The sequence below is a fragment of the Parus major genome, chromosome 10 (genome assembly GCF_001522545.3).
Source record: "Parus major isolate Abel chromosome 10, Parus_major1.1, whole genome shotgun sequence".
Classification (NCBI taxonomy): domain Eukaryota; kingdom Metazoa; phylum Chordata; class Aves; order Passeriformes; family Paridae; genus Parus; species Parus major.
The window spans coordinates 5,557,921-5,580,222 of record NC_031779.1 but is presented as its reverse complement, the minus strand read 5'-3'; the positions used below and the strand labels follow the sequence as shown (position 1 = coordinate 5,580,222).

The 22,302-nt window shown below is 38.0% G+C and overlaps 1 protein-coding gene and 2 long non-coding RNA genes across 16 annotated transcripts in view; 1 reads left to right on the top strand and 2 right to left on the bottom strand.

Annotated features, from left to right (window-relative positions):
* Positions 1-98: 98 nt before the first annotated feature.
* LOC107209336 lies at positions 99-1,687 on the bottom strand. The gene is made up of 2 exons (XR_001523557.1): positions 1,570-1,687; positions 99-347 (listed from the first exon to the last, which is right to left on the bottom strand). It is a non-coding gene; the product is annotated as an uncharacterized LOC107209336 (long non-coding RNA).
* A 1,260-nt stretch (positions 1,688-2,947) lies between these two features.
* LOC107209335 lies at positions 2,948-21,937 on the bottom strand. 6 transcript variants are annotated; one of them, XR_004498914.1, is made up of 7 exons: positions 20,818-21,002; positions 18,590-18,716; positions 16,551-16,656; positions 15,443-15,521; positions 9,160-13,180; positions 3,750-3,940; positions 2,948-3,066 (listed from the first exon to the last, which is right to left on the bottom strand). It is a non-coding gene; the product is annotated as an uncharacterized LOC107209335 (long non-coding RNA). The 6 variants fall into 6 exon arrangements; XR_004498915.1 differs by lacking the exon at positions 15,443-15,521 and having other exon boundaries at positions 9,160-9,247; positions 10,808-13,180; XR_004498916.1 differs by lacking the exon at positions 15,443-15,521 and having other exon boundaries at positions 9,160-9,247; positions 12,088-13,180.
* TJP1 (tight junction protein 1) overlaps positions 21,751-22,302 on the top strand; it is a 158,291-nt gene continuing 157,739 nt past the window's right edge. For all 9 annotated transcript variants that reach the window (XM_015638900.2, XM_015638899.2, XM_019007927.2 and 6 more), the window contains exon 1: positions 21,751-21,932. In XM_015638900.2, the coding sequence (XP_015494386.2) occupies positions 21,766-21,932 (167 nt within the window). In that variant the 5' untranslated portion in view covers positions 21,751-21,765. The remainder of the gene's footprint in view (positions 21,933-22,302) is intronic.

Sequence of the window (22,302 nt, the reverse complement as noted above, 5' to 3'; positions counted from 1 at the left end):
TTGCCATCCCTGATTTTGCGTGTATCTTCAGAGCAAACGTCTTTTGCAAAGTGGGAGGTAACACTACAAGTAAAAGATACGGAAAGATTTTATTCAGATTATGCCTGATCACAAATGTTTATTGAGGTTTGAGAGGTTAGATTTTGATGAACCAAGGGACTGCACTCCTTTATGTCTTTACCACCTGGTATTTTTGACATGCATCAAACATACGAATCAGCTGTGACAATATGTAGCAATTGTCACCATTGGCTTGTGGCTTTTGGCATCACAGCAGTCATGTCAAGGTCAATTCGTTCAGCAGCACTGGCTGATTTGACAGGAAGCTGCTTATCTCAGTGTGGAACCTGGAACAGATAAGCCATGGCTATAGACAGCAGTAGAAAGAAGTGTAAAAGAGAAGTGAAGGAGAAGAGAAAAGGAAATAAAGAGCTGAGAACAAGTGTCTTTCCCAAGTACTATGGGTACTTCCACTTTAGAAATACCATTTTAAGTACTTTCCAATCTCTTATTGTAATTTCTTGCAACTGTTGGCACATTTATCTGTATAACTGTTAGCAGCTATCAGACAGTTAATTACTGTAAGTACAATATGTCATAATAAAGACCAGACTCTTTCTTTAGTAGCCTGCTCAGCTCAGGGTAATCTACATTTCCTCTACATAAATTGGCACTTCAGTAAACTGCTCCCCTTGCTACACAAAATGCAAAATATGAGAAGTTCCATGATATTATAGATAACTAAATGGCTCTTGTGGCTGAAATAGTAGTTGCTTATGTAACTACACTTTTACAGAATTTATTTGTTTTTCCACAAAAGATACCAACTGTGGCAACCATTACCATAGCAATGCATTATGTATGCTTCCTCACACAATATCCCATGTCTCAAAATATCCAGACCCTATCTATTCTGAATTTTGCCTTCAAGAAAACCTGAAAGCAAGCTTTTGGACTTGAAAACACTTTTTCTGATCTTTGAATTTCCCTAATTTTTGGCTTTTACATTTAATTACTGCAGTCTTTAACTTATTTTTGGCTATTCTTGGCAAGGAATGCCCAAAAGATTCTTCTTTGCATCAGAAAACATCAGAGTACAGTGGTATTCCAGCTAAATCCCACATTCTGGGAGCTGTGATGGGCCTTCTATATATATCTTAGGACATCTCTTCAGTATCAACCTTTTTGAATTTCTTGTGCTTCCTAGGTACAGTTGGCATTGTTAGAACAGAGCAGACACAGACAGGGGTCAGGTCTTAGAGCTGCATTTCCAGCCACCCAACAGCCTTCAGATGACTCCTTCCTGCTCTAATGGTTTCCTAAGGGTTTTGGTACAGGCTAATGAAATGGAAGTCCTGGGTTTGAGAAGGGTTGTATGAGGGATGAGCTGGAGCTGGCAGTGTGCATTCCCACTGTCACTGTGCTCATCCATCACTTGGGGGATGTACGTATTCTTGCTGCAATTTAATTTATATTTAAACCAGTCTTTGAGTAAGACATCACAACACAGGGACTGCATCTTAGTAAGAAGCCTTTGTCTTAAGTCTTGGCTATATTTAGGAAGATTACCTCTGTAATATTAATAACATATTCTTTGCTACTGTCCAGCCCCAACAGCACTGCATCATAAAACTGCCATAAAAATATTTCTTCTGTGAGTGCTGTTGGCATATGCTCTGCTTGCATCCTGAGGAAAAAAAGAATTAAACTATATTTAATAACATAATTTTGACCTTTCTGTCATAGTAATACATCCATAAAGACATACTTAGATTGTAAACACTTCTAGTCCAGAATAAATCTCTACCAGTGTCACCAGGGAACTCCAGGCATTGAAGTCCTGAAGCAACAATAGCACCAAGAAACAGATACCCAGTTTATGGGGGGGGAGGAAATCATTGTTGCTTTTGGTATCATTTCCAATATATGTATTTAGTACAGTGTTTGGGAAAATCTGTGTTGTATACATCATGAATAGTCTTGCAAAGGTCAGCACAAAGTTTTTAGAGTTCCTGCAGTGAGAGTATATGTAGCTGTTTGCTGTGCAAACTAATGATTTCTCAAGAGGCAGAGAGCTTTATGCACAGTCACTTAAAGCAGCATTTTAATTAATCAAATTATTTTATTTTTCCATTCTTTTAAGACTGAGCTGGGAATAAAGCACAGCATTAAACTGGAACACTTTTATACAAGTATATTGACCCCGATAACCATTCTTCACTATGTTTTTAAACCTAAGTGGAACGTTGACCAAACATCCACAAAATTGCAGTACAGGCACTGCAATCGTCAGGGTGTTTCATAATGCCAGAAGAAAACTGATAAATACAGCAGCATTATGAAGTGATTTTAGAAGGGATAATAATAATTTGTAACCAGTGTTCAATTTCATGATGCATTTAATGATTTTTGAGACAGCTGTATATTAGTCTATATTGGCAATGCAACCAACACTTGTACAGAAATGGCCCAAATAAATTTTCATTAATAGATCAAAAAGATTATTATCTTCTACTTACACTTTTTTATACAGTGTATGTGTCACAGCCAAAGAAATTATCTTAAATGCTTAGATTCAAGTTGGTTTCTTTCCACAATAAAGTTTGCATAGCTTGGTTTCACTGGTGTACATTGAAGAAGATTTTCACCTCCTGTTTAACCTCATTTATTGACATAAGTAAACAGTTGGCAAAAAGTCCTAGGTTAGTAACATTCAAGTTTGGGGTTTTTATTAAGGAGTTTAACATCAAAAAAACTACTTATATTTTAGAAGTCTTATTTTACTGGAGTAGTAGCTATAATGGTTTTATTCATTGGTTCACCTGTTCATTTATGGACACAGTTACAAATGAGATGAATACAATTGCCTGCAAGTTAATTTGGATGATGATCTTTATTTCTAAATTTATAGGTACCATGGGAGGAAAAAAAAAGAAAAGTACTTGCCAGTAATACAGAAAGTTTAGCTGGAACTGGTGGTTGGTGATCTAGAGCAGCCCAAGTATTATGATGCAGAAAATATCTATTGGAAAAACTCCTCTCTGATGCTGTTCACTGTTCTTTATACTCATCCCAGAAAAGAAGAAAAAAAATTAGTGAGAAAAAAATTAAAAAATATTAGGCAAAATATATTATGAGTTTAATAAGAAAATATATCTTTTTATCTGAGCTTGAAAAAGGCACTGTTTGATTTAGACTAGAGATTACGATAAGGCAAAAGGTAGGCAATAGAGGAGATGAATCAAACAATTAGAAATATTATTTTTCATTTTGTTCTATGACAAGGCAAAATGAAGTCTGAAAGGACAGAACAATTAAGCATTTAGTATTTTAGCAAAATTGTAAGTAATCTGTAGAATTAATTGCCAACATATATGATCAAAACCATTAATTTAATCTGATTCAGAACTGGATTTTATTTTTGCATGAGTAACAGACACTTCTATAATCTTGCTAACAGTGAATTTAATTTCCCTACCATGTTGCAAATGCACATCTATCAGAAGAGTGTTTAGAAGAAACATCTTCTAGAGTTTACTCTCACTGAAGTCCAAAGCTAAGGCAGCTGGGCTAAAACAGGTTGTACTCCCCATAAATTCTACAGGGCTGATGCAGGAAAACAAAATCTGTCTACTCTGCAACATCTGCACCACTTTACAAGACAACAAAAACCAAAAACAGATTAAAATGACAGCATATGAATGACCATAGCCTAGACCATATTTGCCAACATAACCCTGCAGCATTACTTGAAGAATTTCAGAATACAGTGAATCCTTGTCCACTGGTTCTGCCTTCTATCAAGATTTATGTTCCACTGTGCCAACTACTCCCATAGCTTTAGTAAGACGCAATCAATCAGCTGTTCCAGGAGCCATTTGGTCCTTTATGCGCACTGGGTTTTATCTCTTCTTTTCTTCTCAAGGCTACTTTCTCAATTCTAAATTAAAGGAGTAAAGAAAAAAAAATAGTGATTGGAAGTTTCTGTGTATTTCTTAAATTTATAATGTCCCTAGAAACCAATTATATGATTTTGCATAGAAAATAAAAATACTTTGACTTTTGACCAGATAATATTTCCAAATAATATAGTGAGGTTTAAATTAGTTATTTAATGTTAAAAATTAAACACTTTTTGTCCTAGCATTACTGAATAATATTTTTTTTATGATTTAAATACCACAGAATATCTTAAATATGTTTTCTGATAGATCTGGGGCAGCAAAGCCCTTCTGGACATTTATCTCTGAAATTACATTGAGAGGAATAAACAGCTGTCGGGAATATAAATGCTAACTCATCAGAATGCTGACTCAGTGCTGTAGAAATCAAAATATGTTCATCTACTGCAGAGGTAACATGTCATATACCAACTAGTCATGTTTTATCTTGGCCAGCTATAAAACCAGTTGAACAAAAATGCTGGAACAAGGGAGTGGAAATCAAATTATAAATGGGAATAATTTTAAGGTCTTTATAAAGATCTACTGTATAACCATAAAAATAGAATCATAGAATAGTTTGGCTTGGAAGGGACCTTTTAAAGGTCATCTAGTCCAAACCTCACTGCAGACCAGGTTGCTCAGAGCCCCATCCTGCCTGACCTTGACTGTTTCCAGGGACAGGGCATCTACCATCTCATTTGGCAACCTGTGCCAGAGTTTCATCACCCTCACTGTAAAAAATTCCTTTCTTCTATGTAATCTAAATTCATGTTCTTTCAGTTTAAAACCATTGCCCCTTGTCCTAATATAACAGGACAGGTTTGTCCCCATCTAATAACCCTAGAAGTGACCATCACAGTCAAGATGTGTTTGTTGGTCACCTTCAGTGGCAAAACCCCCTACTATTTTTAGGACTGAAGAATGATTTAAGGTCCAATTCTGATTTCTCTGCAAGTAATAGAATTTCTTTGCTTGTTTGAAGCAGGATTTAGCAATGAAGGAAGGACCTGAATCCTCTGCAATGCCATATTAATGCTTAATGTCCCATTGGTCCAATTTTGACATTAAGTATGAGCTGAATGCTATTGACTTTTTTGTACTAAGATTTATTAAGGGTGGAAATCTGTTACAGGAGAAAATTATTACATTTTACTAAATACACTGATGATCTGCAAACAGATGTGAGAAGTTGGAGGGCTTTCTTCAAGTTTTGTTCTGTTAATAAATTCTGTTAGGAAAATAACTGCTATCTAGGCATTATTTCAGGAGTTTTTATCCAGACTAATTTTATGTCTGATACTTTGGGTCAACTGTCTTGACTTCGGTTGAAGCTCTCCGTACTCTGTGGTGAAGGTTTTGGCTCAGTCTGGAGTTTTATCCAAGCAAGTAATGACTGGACTAGTGTGCTTTTCTGGTGGAACAAATTACTTTACATTTAATGCATTTCTAGCTTAATATTTCAAAATGATATATACATGTGAATGAATGTCTATATATTCCTAAAACCATTTCTACAATTTCTGATATTCCCTTTTGTATTTCTTCAGTGATCTGCATCTGGCACTTTTCTGCCAGATATCAAGGTTGATATAAGGCATCAACCTATATCTTATAGAAGGATGAGCACCTAGTTCTCCAGATATACACTCTGCCATAGGTCCTGCAGCAATGCTGCAAAGGAAGAATTTGCTTTTCAAAAGTATGACCCTGGGCATTACTCAGCAATGATGGCTGTCAAAGGGAAAGAGCAAAACACAGCAAAAAAAATTCTTCTGAAATATGACATTAAAGCTGAAAAGTCTTTCCATTGAAAAACCCCACTCCTCTGCAAAAAGAGAATCGAAAAGAGGAAAATCTTAAGCACTTCATGCAATGCAATCTTTCTAAAGATAAAAGATGACAGAATACAGCTCTGTTACTTAAAGAAATCAAAAATATTCATAAAGACACACTACAGCACAAAAGTATAGACTTCCATTTCTAATTTTGTAACCTCAAGCTTAATTCTGTTATTTGTTTCAACTCTTCAAGCAATCAGAATTTCTCAAGTCAGAATCTTTCCAGGCAGCTGAATTTCTCTGCTGGGCTCCCTGATCCTGTGACATCTTTGTCATGCCCAAGTTATCATGCAGTTTCACAAGGGAGCCCCGGGTTCTGCAAAACCCAATCCAGAGGCATTGTTTCATTGCCCTAGGTAAAGTAGTCTCATTTCATAAACTGAGTGAAATTTTCCCTGTACTGGCATGTTAGGCCTTCTGGTTCCAAATCATCCAGCTGTTGCTAATCTGTTATGTAGCTAGTATCTCTTTGTGCTGTATGATCCACGAGCAGCCAACATTTCTGAATACTTTTATATAGCAACATACTTAATAACCTGTAACATTATAAAATACACATGCAGATATTATAGAAAAAGACTGCAGCTTGGACCTACTTAAGACCACATTGTATCTATTTTTGGTCTGAGAAATTACTTAGTCAAGATATTCAGTTCCTGGACATATTCTGTTAAAAATCTGAGAAGCAACATTTAGTTCTTTTAAAATAATTACCATAACTTACAATTTTCATGTGTCCTTAATGTAAAAAAAAAATAAAAAAAATTAAAAAAATGAACCTTCCTTCATATAATTTTCTTTTCCATTTTTTTTATTGCTTTAATCTTACATGAGAAGGTTAAAAGGAACTTTTTCTTATTGCACTCACAGGTACAATATCTCTGACCTTGCCTCCTAAATTTCCTGACTTACGAAAGATTTGGTGGTTTCAAAGATGGTTATCTCACCCAGACTTTCACATCTGGCACCGGTATCAGCACAGATAGAAATAATCTGAAGCAATTTAACCTCACATTCTAATTCAAGCTTCTGTTAACAGCCTTTCTTCAGCTGTTCTACTTCCAAATTAGCTTAGGATTTCTTATGTCATGGTAGTTCTAATCCTGCTAGTTAGGGGCATGTTATCCAGTGGCAGCCCCAGGACTAGATTTGCACCTTATCTGCAAACATTCATGCTGCAGAATTCAGGAAAAAATGATGGATTTGTGTTTATTTTATATTAGCAACTTCATTTTCATTTCTGCTGTAAATATAGATGTGATAGTGGTTTATTTCTGAAACAGTTTTTTACCTTGAGCAGTCCTACAAAATATAACTTCATTTATGCAGAATTGGCCCACAGCTTCTGATCCCATAGTTCAGCTTTCTTGTTTGTATTTGACAGTAAGCTTTGGATTTGCTACCAATCTCAGCAACATAAGGCTCCTCTTTCCAGAGCACTGCCTGGATTACACAATTCTCTTCCATCTTTCCTCTTGACTTTCCACTGCTCCTGTAATTTACCTCTTGCAGTCATGAAACTATAGGAGTTTCATAAATTTTCCAGGTTCCCTCAGCCTTCTGTTGTGAACTTTCTGTTCTGAATTTCACATTCTCTATATCAAGTTTATTCTCTACTCCTTTGGCAATCTGGTCTCTCCTGGGAACATACACCTTGGGAAATTTTACCCTGCACAAGAGCAGTTAATGACTACAGTCTCAGCTCTTGCACTTCCATTCAGGACTTCAGAGTAATGAAGCCTGATTAAGTATGGTTGGAACTGTGTGATACTTCTGTACAATAAAAATACAGATTGAACATCATTATTTGGGATCAGCTCCTCAAATAAATCTGTTGCCTTAGATCTTTCCTTCTTTAAAAGTGATTTTTCTTTAAATCAAATGAGTCTTTTGATTAGGAAACAAGGTTGATACTCACTAAGGTCCGACTCTTATCTTTTTGTGATAGCTGTCTTTAAATCCAGCAAACAAAACTCTGTTTTAAATCAATGTAAACTCTCTGAGTAATAGGAGTGCCAGTGCCGCAGGATAATAAAAACCTGGCACAGAGACATTGCACTCATGGAGAAATGTTTGGTTGTTGCATTAACTAATAGCAATAGATTAATTAATCAGTTTGCTTTTCTTTCTTGCCAATCTGGTAGACTGTGATTAAGTTCTCTACTGCTGGCCATGTTGAGGGGTTTATTTTTGTCTTTGCTTATATGTCTATTCTCCTTTTGCCAATATAATCCTCAATCTATTCTTAGGTCTCCATAGACATCTCCCTATAAGTTAGGGAGAACATTATGCATTTATTATAAAGAACAGTGTCAGAACAGCTACAGTCTCCCTTGGGAGGCATTTGATCGTTCATTTTATCTAGATCACTTAAAATCTTCAAAGACCAGCTGTACCTGGGTATTAATGCTCTTTCAGAACCATATGTTTCCCTTCTGCACAAAACCCATGTAAGGGGGACACTTACATAAAAATCTTGCTGCAAATTATTGCTACTTGCTCCTTCTGTAGGGGATAAAGGATAAGGGACAAGTGGAAATACATGATTTTAATCAACCCATGGAGGACATAAGAAAGCCTATAGGACATTTCAGCATAGCTAGATTTTTTTCCCTCCCTTCCTCAAATCCTCCCTCAAAATAATGGTAAACACTGCCTGCAAATAACCCCTGTCTATTCAGCTAAGAAGAAACACAGAAAGTACTTTTAGAACCAGGCACAGTTTTTTTGCTTGATGTGTTTTCCAGTTACAGAACACAGAATGTTATATTACTGTGCTGTTGCTACAGGCAGCATACAGACATATGATGGCTGCCTGATAAAGAAACATTAGATTACACATTTAGCCCACTCTGCAGAAGTTTGAAACATATTTTACATATGGTTTTGGCCCACTGGTTTCCTCTACTTTTCACAGGCAAATATGTCATTTTTATTAGTAAAGACACAGCAAAATAAAGGCAATATGCAGCAGGCAGGAACAAGAGGATCATTTAAGTTCAATTTCGAAGTTTTTTGGTTTCCTGGGTTTTTTCACCCCTTAATTATCATTCTCCTATTCTTCTTGTGAATTTCCTTAAAACTTTACAAAATTATTACTAAAACATACATAAGAGGATATGTATTCCTTCTACAAACAAATGCAAAAAAAGGAACAATTTTTATAAAGCACATGTAAACCTGGTTCATACGAACAAGGCTCAATTTTACGGTTCCATTAATTATTCAGAAGATTACATAAAACTGGCATGTGCAAATCAGGTGAGGGTGCTTCTCTTTTCTGTGGGTTGAAGAGAGTAAGTAAGAATAATCATATGTACCACAGTAACTAGGAGTGTCTGGTAAATTCAGTGAAATTATAGAATGAAGAATTATACCTGGGGAGGGGTGAATTTGCTTCTTCCAGTTGTTGGCTGTATGTCAAATGCACAGCACAATTTATGAGTAACTTCAGCACTGCTGCTGCTGCAAAAAATGGAAGACAGCATTGTCACTTTGTGTAGGTGATACAAGATGAATTTGTTCTTTGTAAAACACTTGCAACAGACTGCAAAGAAAAAATTAGCTTATGATATTGGAGAGGGAAACATCAAAAAAGAAAGCATATCACAAGCTAGCAACAAACTCCGTGAAAATGTCTCAAGCTGTCTCAATACTGGGCCAGCTGAAGAAGTTAAGATGAAATCTATAGTGCTTTTCTATGGCTGTTTCCTTACTAGTCTCTTTCTATTCAATGCTAGCCAGAAAACCATGTGAAGAACCAGAATGTCTCTTCAAGGTCTTTTGACTGAAAATAGCAGAAAATAGTCTTCTCTTGCACCATCTAGTGAAGGCCAATTGAATTCAAAGGGCAAGTAGCTGTTTGCTAGACTAAAGCATGCTAATGACATATGGAGAAACACAAACTGAGACAGGAGGTGATAAGATTATGTACAGTAGGTTAGGAGAGGATGTGGAGTCATTTTAAAATAATGCTATATACCAGAGCAGGAATGTTTGTCACTGGTGCGTGTTAGGTGTGTGAACAGATAAACATTATTTGTACAGTAGTTTGACAATGCCTTTGTAAGGGAAAAAAAGGTGACAATTATTTTGGTGTTCTTTGCACTGTAAAAGACCTATGACAAAGAAAATGGAAAATGCAACTTCAATCTGAAGATTATAAGAAGATTCAGAGAACATTTGTAGCCAACTCCCCCATAAATTCATCACTCTTAAGGCTGAAGCTATTCACCATTATACTCCTTCAGAGATGCTCATATAGGAGATGATAGAAATGCAAATGAGATTCTGTGCATTATATTTAATTTTATCTTATCATATTCATTTAGAATCCTAGCTATGACCTTGAATTTGGTTGTATTTGTAATACAGTTCATCAAAGATGCTGAGCTTCAACAGCATCAGATTTGTCATGAGATGTCAGATGTCTGCATCAAGTAGGATGACAAGTAGCTGAGAAATGACATTGGTGCTACCCTAATCTTAAATCCATCAAAAGAATAAAATTCCTTGCAACCAGAACAGCATCAGGATACTTATGTAGAACTTTTTTTTCTTTGCTACTGGACAACTCTATTCCACTGCTTTGCTAACGATTTTTTTTAGTGTGTTTTCCAGCCATTAGAAATTTTTCAGATTTGAGTTGTATAAGAGAGTTTAATGTTTTATTCTGGTGGAATAGCATTATTTTGTCAACATTTACAGAAGTCAGTAGGAATTATGTAGATAAATACCTTTGATCAGATGACCAAGTAAAAAGTGCAATACAATGTTGACAGCTATACTTTCAGAAGTTGCCAGTAGAAGAGATCATTTAAAAATAATGCATCTTACTGAGAGATGTGATTGTATGAAAATAAAGGAAGGCAAGAGCAGCCTATTTCTGTTTTGTTCACAGTGTAGATATCACAGTAGTAACATTTCATAAATGTTCAAGACAGATGGTATGTATGGGTTTTTTTTGCATTAGATAACCAGAAACTTATCTATTGAATGGAGTGAATCCAATATCATGTGATCCACCTTAATCTTTGGCTTCAGGTTCACAGGAAACCTTCCCTCTGAACAGTTGCAGAGCTTGTGATTTATTGCTGCTGTCACAGTGATGTGCACAGATCACCAGACTGAATGTGTTTTGCAGTGACTACTTGCAAGTGTTGGTATTTTTGCTTTGTTCCTACAAACACTATGTCTTCTGTCTTCTAGAGAGATCTGTGTTTTCTTTTAGTGTCAGTGTACTCTGGTACACATTCAAACTGGCAGCACTGCAAAACACTATCTCCACCACAGCGAGGTCACTCACAATAAGTGGAACATCATTGCTTTTGTCTACATGAGCAGATAAGAAACTTGATTTTGTTAACTCCATTTGAATATTCATTTTTGTTTATTTGTTCTGTTGTGTGGTCACTGCTTAATTAATTCTATTTGTTCATCACTAAGGTCCAGCAAAGATTTGGAGGAGTAATATCACACTAGATTTGTGTGAGAAATCAGCTGATTTTCTTTAGAGAAGTTTTCTGGCTCCTTTAGTGTTTATATCTTTCACTTGGGAGTGAGACCAATGAAGAGGTTCTTTAGCTGCTTGAGCAGTTGTCTGGAAGATAAGTGCAGTGAGTTTGAGAATGTCCTTGATCATTATCCATTAAGCAATGGTCTTTTTTCTGTGTTCTGGTTTTTAAATCTCAGTAGTGTTGCAGATGGTTCTGAGGAAGAGTTTGCAATACTGCAATAAAATGAACAGATTTGCTGAGATGTTCAGGGTGCCAGGAGAGATCTTTATTTATGGACCTTATAGTTAATCTTCAAAATTTATCCTTTGTGTATTATTTAAAAAATTTCACAGAAAAAAAACCCCTGGGGTTCATTAACTAAAAAAAAACCCAAAAACAAACCAACCAAACTAGGACTTAAGAAAAAAACCCAAAACACCACCAGAGGTTTATTTTCATTTTTGTTGCTCTCTTGCTGCTCCAAAGTCTGGAGAGCCAATGAGCAGCTCCCAGGAGACCACAGGGCTGAGTAAGAACCAGTCAGTTTCCTAACTGCTTGGGTGCTCTTTACCTGCAGATGGTGGGCAAATTGATTAGCTGGCAAAAGAGCTTCCAAATCTGCCAGCATATAACAAGAAAAAACCCCAAAACTAGTAGGTTATAATGAGAAGAGTAATTACCCTGTAGCTGTTAACATGGTGCATGCTGCCATTGCAGCAGTGCAGATCACAGCATGACCCATCTCAGGACAGACATGATCCAGGTCAACTTCAGGAATCCCTTGTTAGAAATACTGTTCTCAACACTCACCAAAATCCAAGGATTACCCATGCTACCAGACCCTCACATGGTATAAAATGATCACTTCCATGTGGCCGTGTTTTATGCCAGCTGAGTACACCTGACCCCAACATGGTCGCTCTTCTTCTTTCAAAGCTCCAAGAAAAGATGTTAAATAATTAGAGGCAAACAAAGGGAAAGAACAGACAGTATATTGAAATATAACTTCATTTCATGTCTTTTGCTACTTTGTTTTTAAAACATGATAGGAAGTAGAGATACTGCAGTATCAGAGAATACTAATGCAGTGACCAATTTTAAATTGGACAAATAAAGTCTTGTCCAACAGTTTTGTACAGACTTCTGTTTTTTTAATGTCTAAGAACAAGCAAGAGAAATATTATATAAAGCAGAAAAATGTTACATAAACTGCCATAACAGCAGAAGCTAAGTCTATTTACGTTACCAGACAAAACCTTACTAGTACATTATTTGTGTTATTCTTTTGCTTAAAACCAAGTGACTGACTCACACCACACCTCACAAGTTAAATCCAAAACTTTGTGGTCTCTGCTAAGGGGTGAATGGCAAATTGCTTAATTACCCCCACTTTTTCTTTTGCTCTTCATGTTTTCCACAGGATGGAAGGCCTTATGCAATTTGATAGTGCAACATCAGGAATATCATAAAGGCAGTTTTATTTTTATACTGGGGCAATTAAAAAAAAAAAAAATTTGGTCTACTCACAGCAAATTTGGAGCCAGATCATCTATGCCAAAAGTAGCAATAACTGCAGTGTATAAAGGAAGCTAGAATTGATTGTGTCTTCTCTGAAGCAGAGGACAGAAACTTGCTTATTTGATATAAAAATCTGATTTGAAGCAATCGTTGATCTGCATGTGAAGTTTTATTGCTTATAAATAACTGACTAGAATCTAGAAAAGTCTTGACATTAGTTAGTAAAACAAAGATGAATGTAAATCCCTTATGTATTTAATGTAGTAAAAAAAATACTTGCCTGATATTCAAAATTATCTGTATCTAGAATTAACAGATCTGTTCTATCACATTAGGTAGTCTTGAAAGAAACTAAAAAGGGTTTTATATTCTTCATGTAGTTCACCTGAAAAAATGACATATCTTAAATTTTTGTCACATTGAAAGTATTGGTCCAAATTAATATAAAATATTTTTAACAAATCAAAGTTGAATTGGGATACACAGACATATATTGTCTGAAGTTAGGCTTTCACAAATTGAAAAATTTTCAAAACTTTGGCTCAAGAGTTCCTTTAAGCTTTTTTTTATCTCTCTCACATCTTTCCTTTTTCAACATATACCGCCCCCCCACCCCTTCACATGCACATCCTTAATGGGAGAGCTCTTCACTGGGATAAGTGCTACCTCTGCTGTTTTCACAAAATTAAAAATTCAGTGACTAAAAGACCAGGTCTTGCAGATTCTTAGCAGCATGAATAGTTTTTGTTCTTGAAAATATCCAGACTGGACTTTTGAAAGCTTTGTAGATGCACACTGTAAGCCAGTCCTGCATTTTGAATCTCCAGTAGGGTAGGGTGCCATGGCACTAGGGATGGCATCAGCTAATTACTGATGACAGCAAAAGCAACATCCTAGGAACCAGTCCTTCACCCTGCTGCGTTCAGGCTCATTCTTCCACCATGTGGAGTCCCAGATACACAAAAAAAAAAAATAAAATTCTCTGCAGCATCAAAGCTTTTGCTATTACAATTATCTATATTTTAAGTTATTTTTTCATTTCCTAATTTCCACTTTTGGTTGCAGCAGGAAATTTGTGTATCTTGTATTTTATGATCTTTGAGAATGTTATGAGAGACAGATATATAGTAACAGTATAATCATCTGGGAAACAGACCTGGAATCTGAACCAAAATTTCATGTAGGTTTCCCTACACTAGAATTATAGGAAGATTTGGGGTATACTAATACTGATAAACATTGAGCACTTAGTTTCTTCATCTATGTTGTAAAAATCTTGTTTATCACCATTTTATCATTTTTACTCATTGTTTTCATTGTATCTTGTATTTGGATAGGACAATGAAAAGAGTAGCTTGTAGTCCATCATTTTAAAAATTAATTGTTTTTTAATTGTTTTTTAAACTTCTTTCCAGGCCAGAAAAGAGTAATACTTGAACAGTAATAATGATTTTGGATTGAATTTTTTTATTAATTTGTGTTAAAAAAAAAAAATCTGATTAAAATTAGACCTAGCATGATTTTTAAAACATTTGAATAATTATCATAAACAATATCCCTGTAATGAGCTCCACTGACATTTTTTGTATTCTTTTCATAGTAGATTACTGTATACTTGCCTCTAATTATAGCAAATCCTATTACATTAATTTTCATTGTACTGCTAATCTGATTAAAATAGTATAACGTTAACAGTCATACACATGATAATGAGAACAGCTTTATACACTCTAAGCTTTATATACCCTAATGAGAACAATTTCTTTAAAGTGAAAAATGGTTTTCCTATTTGTGATGAGTGTGCAAATATACAGCTAGAGATATGAAACAGTCTTTGATTTAGATTATAAACAATTTAAATACATTCAGGAAACATCCAGCTAACCTTCAGTCTTATATCTCATGAATGTGGAAACATTCCTGTCAGCATTTAATTAAAGTTATTAAAGATGCTAAATAAGGCTCTGAATTTATAAATTTCATATTTATAATATTGTAAATAAATTATAGTTATGCATTTTATTTATAATATAAAAATAATTAATAATTTTAGGCATGTTTATAAATTTTGGCAAGAGAAACTCCTTAAATTTTATTTATAGTCTCCGTAATTTTGATCTACTTATCCTGATGTGTACAGGTACCATGCACAAAACTCTCTACTGTTCTGAAAACAAAAGGGGCAAAGTAAGCAAGTAGTTTTTCTAAACAACTGAGTATAACCATATGAATTTCTCCTCGTTCCAGATTTTTCACAGTGGTTCTATAACACAACTACCACAGCATCCATATTTCTTTCTCAGTCTGCAATATTCTGAATTTCTGTTTTTCAGAATTTTACACCCTTCCTTTGGGGAACAGTAATTATTCCCTGCTTTTCACAATCTTTTATTTTCTTTTAACTGTTGTATGCTTGGAGGCTTGTCCATAGGACATGGCATCTAAAAATGAAAGCTATTAACAACTCTGCATCCCAAAATCATAGCAAGGTCTAATCACACCTTACCTCAGAGTTACAGAGCCTTGCAGCTGTACCAATACACAGTTAGCAAGATTAATTAATTAGATCTTTGTGTACTAAGACTGTGATGTGTTGCAGATGGCAGTGTATTCCTTAGAATCTTTTCTGGGAAGCGATGTTACTTACGCTTCTCTTTCTTTGCATCTTACATTGAAATTGTATGCTTGGTAATTTCTTCCCTCCAGTAGTTTTCTACATGAATAAGCTGTATCAGAGAGCATTAATGGAATTCATGCATATGCTTATTTTTTTCTACATTAAGCTTATTTTATCCTGTGAGAGGGTCATGCTTGTCAAGCATAATGTGATATTTGGATAATTTTGACTTAGGGTGGTTTTCTTTTTTTCTTAATTTTTTTTTTTTTTTAAGAGTAAAATCTTAGTATTACAAGCTTGCAAGGAATGGGTATATCTAAAATCACTGGGCAGTGGCTGCACAAATTCACTTTGGTCTAGTCTGAATTCCTCACTGTAATAGTATTCTTATTTTTGCAGTAACTTAAAATTTGCTTTGAACAGTAAAAAGCAATTCCACATCAGACTTTATAGAAGAGCACTAATACTATTTGTATGGAAAACCACTTCTAAATTCCCTGATTGTAGTGAAGCGGGGATGCTTGCTTGCAAGTTTCCTGTAAATATTTCAATTTCTTAATCTAGAAAACCCTTTCTTCTTGATATTCCACAGTAAAGTTATTTATTCTGTGAATAAATTCTCTTAAAATAATGTCTTCTGAGAAAACAAAGTGAACATTCTTTCCTTCCAAAGCAAAATTATTTACCTCTTTTTATTTTGGTAGCCCAAATAAATGATCAGGATGAACAGTTTCAGAAAATGCAAGCTAGTTTTAAATAACTGTGTCAGTTCATCGTTGTACACACTTAGACCCACAGTTCTCTGCCACCAGTCAAACCAGCCTATCATGAAGGCACTTCAAAGAAATGTGGGAACTTCCCTTTGTGTATATGCTCAATTACAAAGTAAAGTGCCATAGGAAAAATCCTTCAAGTGTCTCTGTTTATTTTTTAGGATGGTACTGCACATATATCTCTATATATATATTTATATAATCTTCACTTAACATTTAATAAGAGTCTAGAAAAAACCCTTTGCGTGATATTCAATAAATACATTCATGTGAGTACAAAGAAGCCTTAGTAGATCAGGAAAAGTCACAGAATTGGGTATTTTAAATGTGGTTAGGAAATGTACAAACACACACTTATTGCTTACTTCAGAGGAGGGAGAAAATAACCCCCATTGTCATTGCATCTGACAAACTTGTACATTCCAAGGAATTGTTTTGTCTTTGACAGATATGACTCCTCTCTTTTTCTTTCTGGAAAGAAAATGGAAGCTGTAACAAGTTTACAGATGTCAGACTGAAATAGCAAGGAAGCCATTACAGTAGCTTCAACAGAAATCTTAATTAATATTACTATAATTGACTACCTATACAAATTCACATTACTAATAACCCCTGCAGAAAAAAACCTTCCTTAGTAAATAGGAACATTTTGATTAAATTAGAGATGGAGATCAGTCAACTAATGTCATGCTTTAATGTCACTACTGTATTCTATCAGTCTGGAACTCTGCCACTTTACCAACTGAACTGTGTAATAAAAAGTTCTCAAATCATATTAAGTACCACAGAAGCATAAAACATGACATGTATCAAGATTTTTTTATCAGCCATTGGAGAAAAAGTCAGCAAGGGGAACAGGTTTATCCTAGAAGTAAACAAAATGTTAATTCTTCAGCATCCACAGTAGCCCAGTACTGAGAACTATATAGAACACATAATGTAATGTTATGAAAAGTGTCAGTTATACGCACAGTACAGCTAAAATTAAGACTATCCTAAGAGTCAAATAAAAGAAGTTATTAAATATTCCATGAAACCAGCAACAAGTTTATTTAATGTTTGATTTAGTTCTAATCAATTTTGCAAACCTAAAAATCAATGCAATTGAATGCTTGAAATGTGCCATTAAGGTCTAATCTGCCCTCAGAAGTTGCTGATGCGACCATTACATTACTAATAAAGATGGCAGTTATTCTGGTAAGATTATTTTTTTTTATTTTTGCCAAATAGTAGCTTACACAAGTTTGTTGAACAAAATAAGCTACATCAGCAAATAAAAAGTATTTTTGCTTGTTCACACCTATGCCAGTTAGAAGTGCAGTGTCTTTTTCCTCACATTCTTGCAGAAAAACATTATCTGAAGTAATTTAAGCATAGCCAAGAGTTTTTAAAGTGCATTTCTATAGTGTCTCCAAAGAATCCTTTGAGCCAGACCTAAACTTCCCCTTGTCCTTTGAGCACAGTCAAAACTGACACAGGTGAGAGCTTGAAAAGGATAGCACCTAGTGACAACTTGCACTTCAGGGTTGTGTGATGGGCTCATGATAAGGAAAAGCAAGATAAGGCTTTGCAATCCCAGTGACAGGCTTACTGAAATCAAATCTAAAGTCTGCAGAGGTAGATAATGCTGCAAATTCTTGCTGTGCACTCTCTGGAATCTCACATTTATGCTATCAATATTAAGATGGAAAAAAAGAGAGGCACAACTTAGGATGAAAATAGCTTTACACCACAATTACACTTCCTCAGTCTTAGCAGCTGATGGGAGCTCCTGACGTACAAGTGCCTCAGTGGCACCCTCTAAGTTGCAGTGAGTCAGTCTCCTGCTGCTGAGAGCCTAAAATCACCATGGCATGGGCCAGCACTGTCACGCACACTGGCATTAAACTCTACCTTCTTGGGCCCCTTCCATCAGTTTTCTGGACACAACACTGTCCTGGTGTAAACACACAATCATGAGTGGAGTTGTGTCAAGACCACATCCACTCAGCACAGCAGTCATACACCACAGTGCAACTTGTTATTGTGTGAAAAAGCAGTCTGTTCCTCTGAGCCAAGAGGTGCACTGCAAGGTCATTCTGGAGACAGGCTTCGGAAGAGGCCAGGGCATCACAGACTGTAAGAAATAGATTATACAGCTTATTCTAAGGTAATGTCTGCATCTGAGTTACCTGAGCAAATAAAATTAAGAAATTAATATGGTTCTGCTTGGTTTGGACTGAAAGAAACTCTATGAAAAAGCTATATTAACCTGACAGGAATTAAATTGTTTTTAAAACACACACTAGGTTCAAAAAGTGTTTCAGCTTTCTGCAGTAAAGGAGAGTATGCTCTGTTAGACAGAATGGGTTTGCATGGACAGCAGCAAATAGCATCAGAGACCCTCCCTTGCATGGATCTCTACCTTGGAAATTTTGGTTTTAGCTCAGCAAACAGGTCCATGCAGGCCTCAGAGATAACAGTGGGATGTCCAGATACTTCCCCCAATCTGGAAGTTGCTGATTGACTCCTGTTAAAAATAGCCTGTTCATCTAAAAGGCAAGAAAGACAGGATCTTTTTACTCTTTCAGCATATATGTAAAACATTGATGCATAAAGTAAGATGTTCAGAAGGGCAATGGTACAAGAAAAACAGAAATAATGGCAATTAAAACAAGAGGATAAAATGTCTTCATTAAGAAGTGGTTTTTATCTCAGTAATGCACTTAAAGAAGTACAGAAGATGATGCATAAAATGGACATAAGTTAATTTGTTAATACCAGATGGGCAGAATATAATAGTTCAAAACTATAGAGCTAAATTTGGAATAACTGTCATTATTCAGCAAATTTAAATAGATTTAGGAATCCCTATTGAATTAGGAATAGGAATCATGTAACAGACTTTTAAAGAAGTTTTGAATATACACCCGTGTTCCACTGTAAGTCTTTAAGCAAGGTACTGTTGTCAGATTTCTTAACTCTTTTGTATATAAATACTTAAAACAAATTTATGTCCCAAACTTGCAAATGTAAAAGTGAAAAGCAATATTTTGAGCTTCTCTAATACACAGTCCTTTTACAAAGAAGAAACCTTTGACAGCTTACCTGCTTCTTCCAGGTTTATCAGCTTTCAAATAAACTTCACTTCCCATATCTGTAGATTGTCTGATCTAAAAAATTTCCACCACTACAACCAGATTATGACTAGATTTTTTTGGGAAGAATTTCTATATGAGATTTTTTTCCTAACTAACAGACATAACATTCAAATATCTAATGATAACAAATAACACTCAGTATTTAAACTAAGTCTCATCATTCTTTTAGTCAGCACTTCCTACCATTTTAAGGTGTATGTTATTTTCTTAATAGTATTGCACAAATGTAAATGACTACTTCAATAACAAGGTCACTGGCATTCTGTTAATGTTGTTGAGATGAAAATCCAGCCCACACTTACTCTCTTACGTGTGGGCAACAAGAGTTTTTTCAGCCAGCTAATGATGACTAGATACACAGAAGGAGAAAGCAACATGTTGGCTTTACAGTTGTTGGTTTTAAGGCAGAGTAAGATCTCTACAGGTTTTCAAACTAATCTGATATAGTGTGTACATAAGATACATACTTCCCAGTTAGTAAACTAAGAGCATTGTTTAAGTACAACAATTAATGCCACCTCCTTAATCTTCCTAATCATTTCAAGTTAGTTATCCCTCATTGCTCATAGTGCCTGAGCTCTTCAAAGTCAAAGAAGCCATTAACAGTATCTCGAGAGGTGGAGATGTACACTGGACATCAATCTGGACATCCAGCTGCCATCTGAGTTTTTTAAAGCATTCCCTACACAGAAATTCAGGACATTTGTGTACATCAGATTTCTTGGTGGAAATAGAAGGCCATTGAACTCATTAATTACAGTAATGTAACGATGGTGTTTCTAATTAAAATCTGTTGCACTTGTTAAGTATGGCACTTGTCTTCTCTGCTTCCTGTGTTGTGAATGCAGCCTACTGCAGTCTAGAAGTATCTATTGTACATTCACACACAAAATAATCACTGAAATGCTCATCTCTGAGCCATAAAGTGACAGTATTATTCACATTATTTCTTCCCAGGTGACAGTGCCACTTTAGGACCTCAACTCTGGGTAAGGATTACAACTCATACTATTCACGTTAGAGCAACTTAATGAAAAGTTGTCACTTCAGCATGGATTTGTTCTTATCTGCGTGCTTAAACAGGGTATCCCAGGCCAAAGTATTTTGCACCACCATTGATCAATGTGTCCAGCTAGGTGCCACCCCTCATTGCAGGGATATTTGTGCTGAGGGTCTCTGATTGTACTGTACCAGGTGTTAAAACTAATTCCAAATGCACTTCTCAGACACCACTGTCTTCTGCTGCTGTTAGTGCAGAGCTTGAGGAGGAAGGCACAGAACAGATTAAAGCCATGACAACTGTGTCACACCTGAGGCCACCACAGAGTTGCGTGTTCAGCTATTTGTGCTTAAGCACACAGAAGGCGGGAACCCCCTAAAATCATGTAATACTTGTAGATTGGCTTCATCACCATATGATTTTTAAGCACACTTCAGTTATTTTTGTCACATGGAAATAAATAAAAAAGGGGTTGCCTTCCTGTGGCCTCACCAAGGTTTTTAGGTGCGCCTGCCCGTGCAGGTGCTCGGGTGGCTGCTGTGGTCCCGCGGCGGGAGCTGCCTTCCAGCCATCCCTCCTGAGGGAGCCTTAGCGGGACGCGCTGTCCCCCTTCCCCTCAGCGCTGCCGTCGCCCTCAGCTCACCCGTACCTATGCTCGCCTCGTCTCACCCCACCCTCCTACTGACCTTCCCCCTCACGGGGCCGCCCCGGCAGGCGCTGAGGCGTTTGCCCCGGAGCTCGGTTACTGCGGCCCCACAACCGACACCGTTAGCCGGGAGGGCGATTAAAATAACATGGGTCTCCTCTAGGCGCTAATGGGATTAGAGGCGAGGCCGGCGAGGCGCGGGCAGCGCTGCGGCCATGGCGCTCCTCTGATGGCGGGAGGGCAGCGGCGGCTGCGCCTCATGGGCGGGGGCGGGATACCCCAGGTAACCGGGGAGGGCAGCGCGGCGGGAGCGCCCCGGCGGCGGGCAGGGATGGTGGGGAAGGCCTGCTCGCCCCGGGGGCGAGGGGAGGCGGCGGCCGCCCAGAGATAGCCCAGGTGAGGAGAAGGCGAAGCGGGGGGCCTGGTCGGGGGCGGGGAGCGCGGGGCGGCGGGAGAGAAGGAGGCGCGGCAGTGGGTCGGGGGAAAAGCGCGGGGGGCTGCGAGGAAGGGAGTGCGACAGCGGGAGGAGGAGAGGAGCGCGGGCCCGGGGGAGGGCAGAGCGCGGCGGGAGGCGGAGGAGAGCGTCAGCTGGAGCGGGGATAGCGGGAGCGCGGCGGGAGGCGGAGGAGGAGAGCGTCAGCTGGGGGCAGAGATAGAGGGAGTGCGGCAGGAGGAGGAGGAGGAGAGCGTGAGCCGGGGGGGCAGAGAGAGAGGGAGCGCGGCAGGAGGAGGAGGAGGGGAAGAAGCGCGACGCAGGGACGGCAGATGCCTGGAAATAAAAATTTGATGATTGCATGCAGCGGCTGGAGAGACTCTGTCGGTGGCGGCGGCGGGGACGAGGCAGGGACAGGGGGGGCGACGGCAAAATGAAGTATCAGAAATACCTGACTGTCTTGCAGATGGCCATAGGGGTGACCGCCTCCAACAGGGGCAGTCTGATGCCCTTAAAGAGGAAGCTGTGGTGAGTAGGCACAAACGGGGCCGCGGGCACTGCGGGCCGGGCCGAGCGCGGGCCGCGGCGGGACGGGCGGGCTCGGCGGCGGGGGGTCCCCGCGGACATGAGGGGCGCCGTGCCCGGACCCGGCCTGCGGCTCCCGGCGGGCATCGCCGGGGCACAAAGTTCCCGGCGGATTCGCCGCCAGCCCTATGGAATCGCCGGGAGGCATTGGCGGAGCTGTCCGCGCCCGGCCCGGCGGAGGACGCGGCTGGAGCAGGCGCTGCCGGAGCCGGCACAGCGGCAATGGCAGCGCGGGCTGAGGGCGCGGGAGCCGCTCCGGCGGGGGCACCGCTTGCGTGACAGCCCGAGTGTTGCCGCCGATATAGCGCAGTGT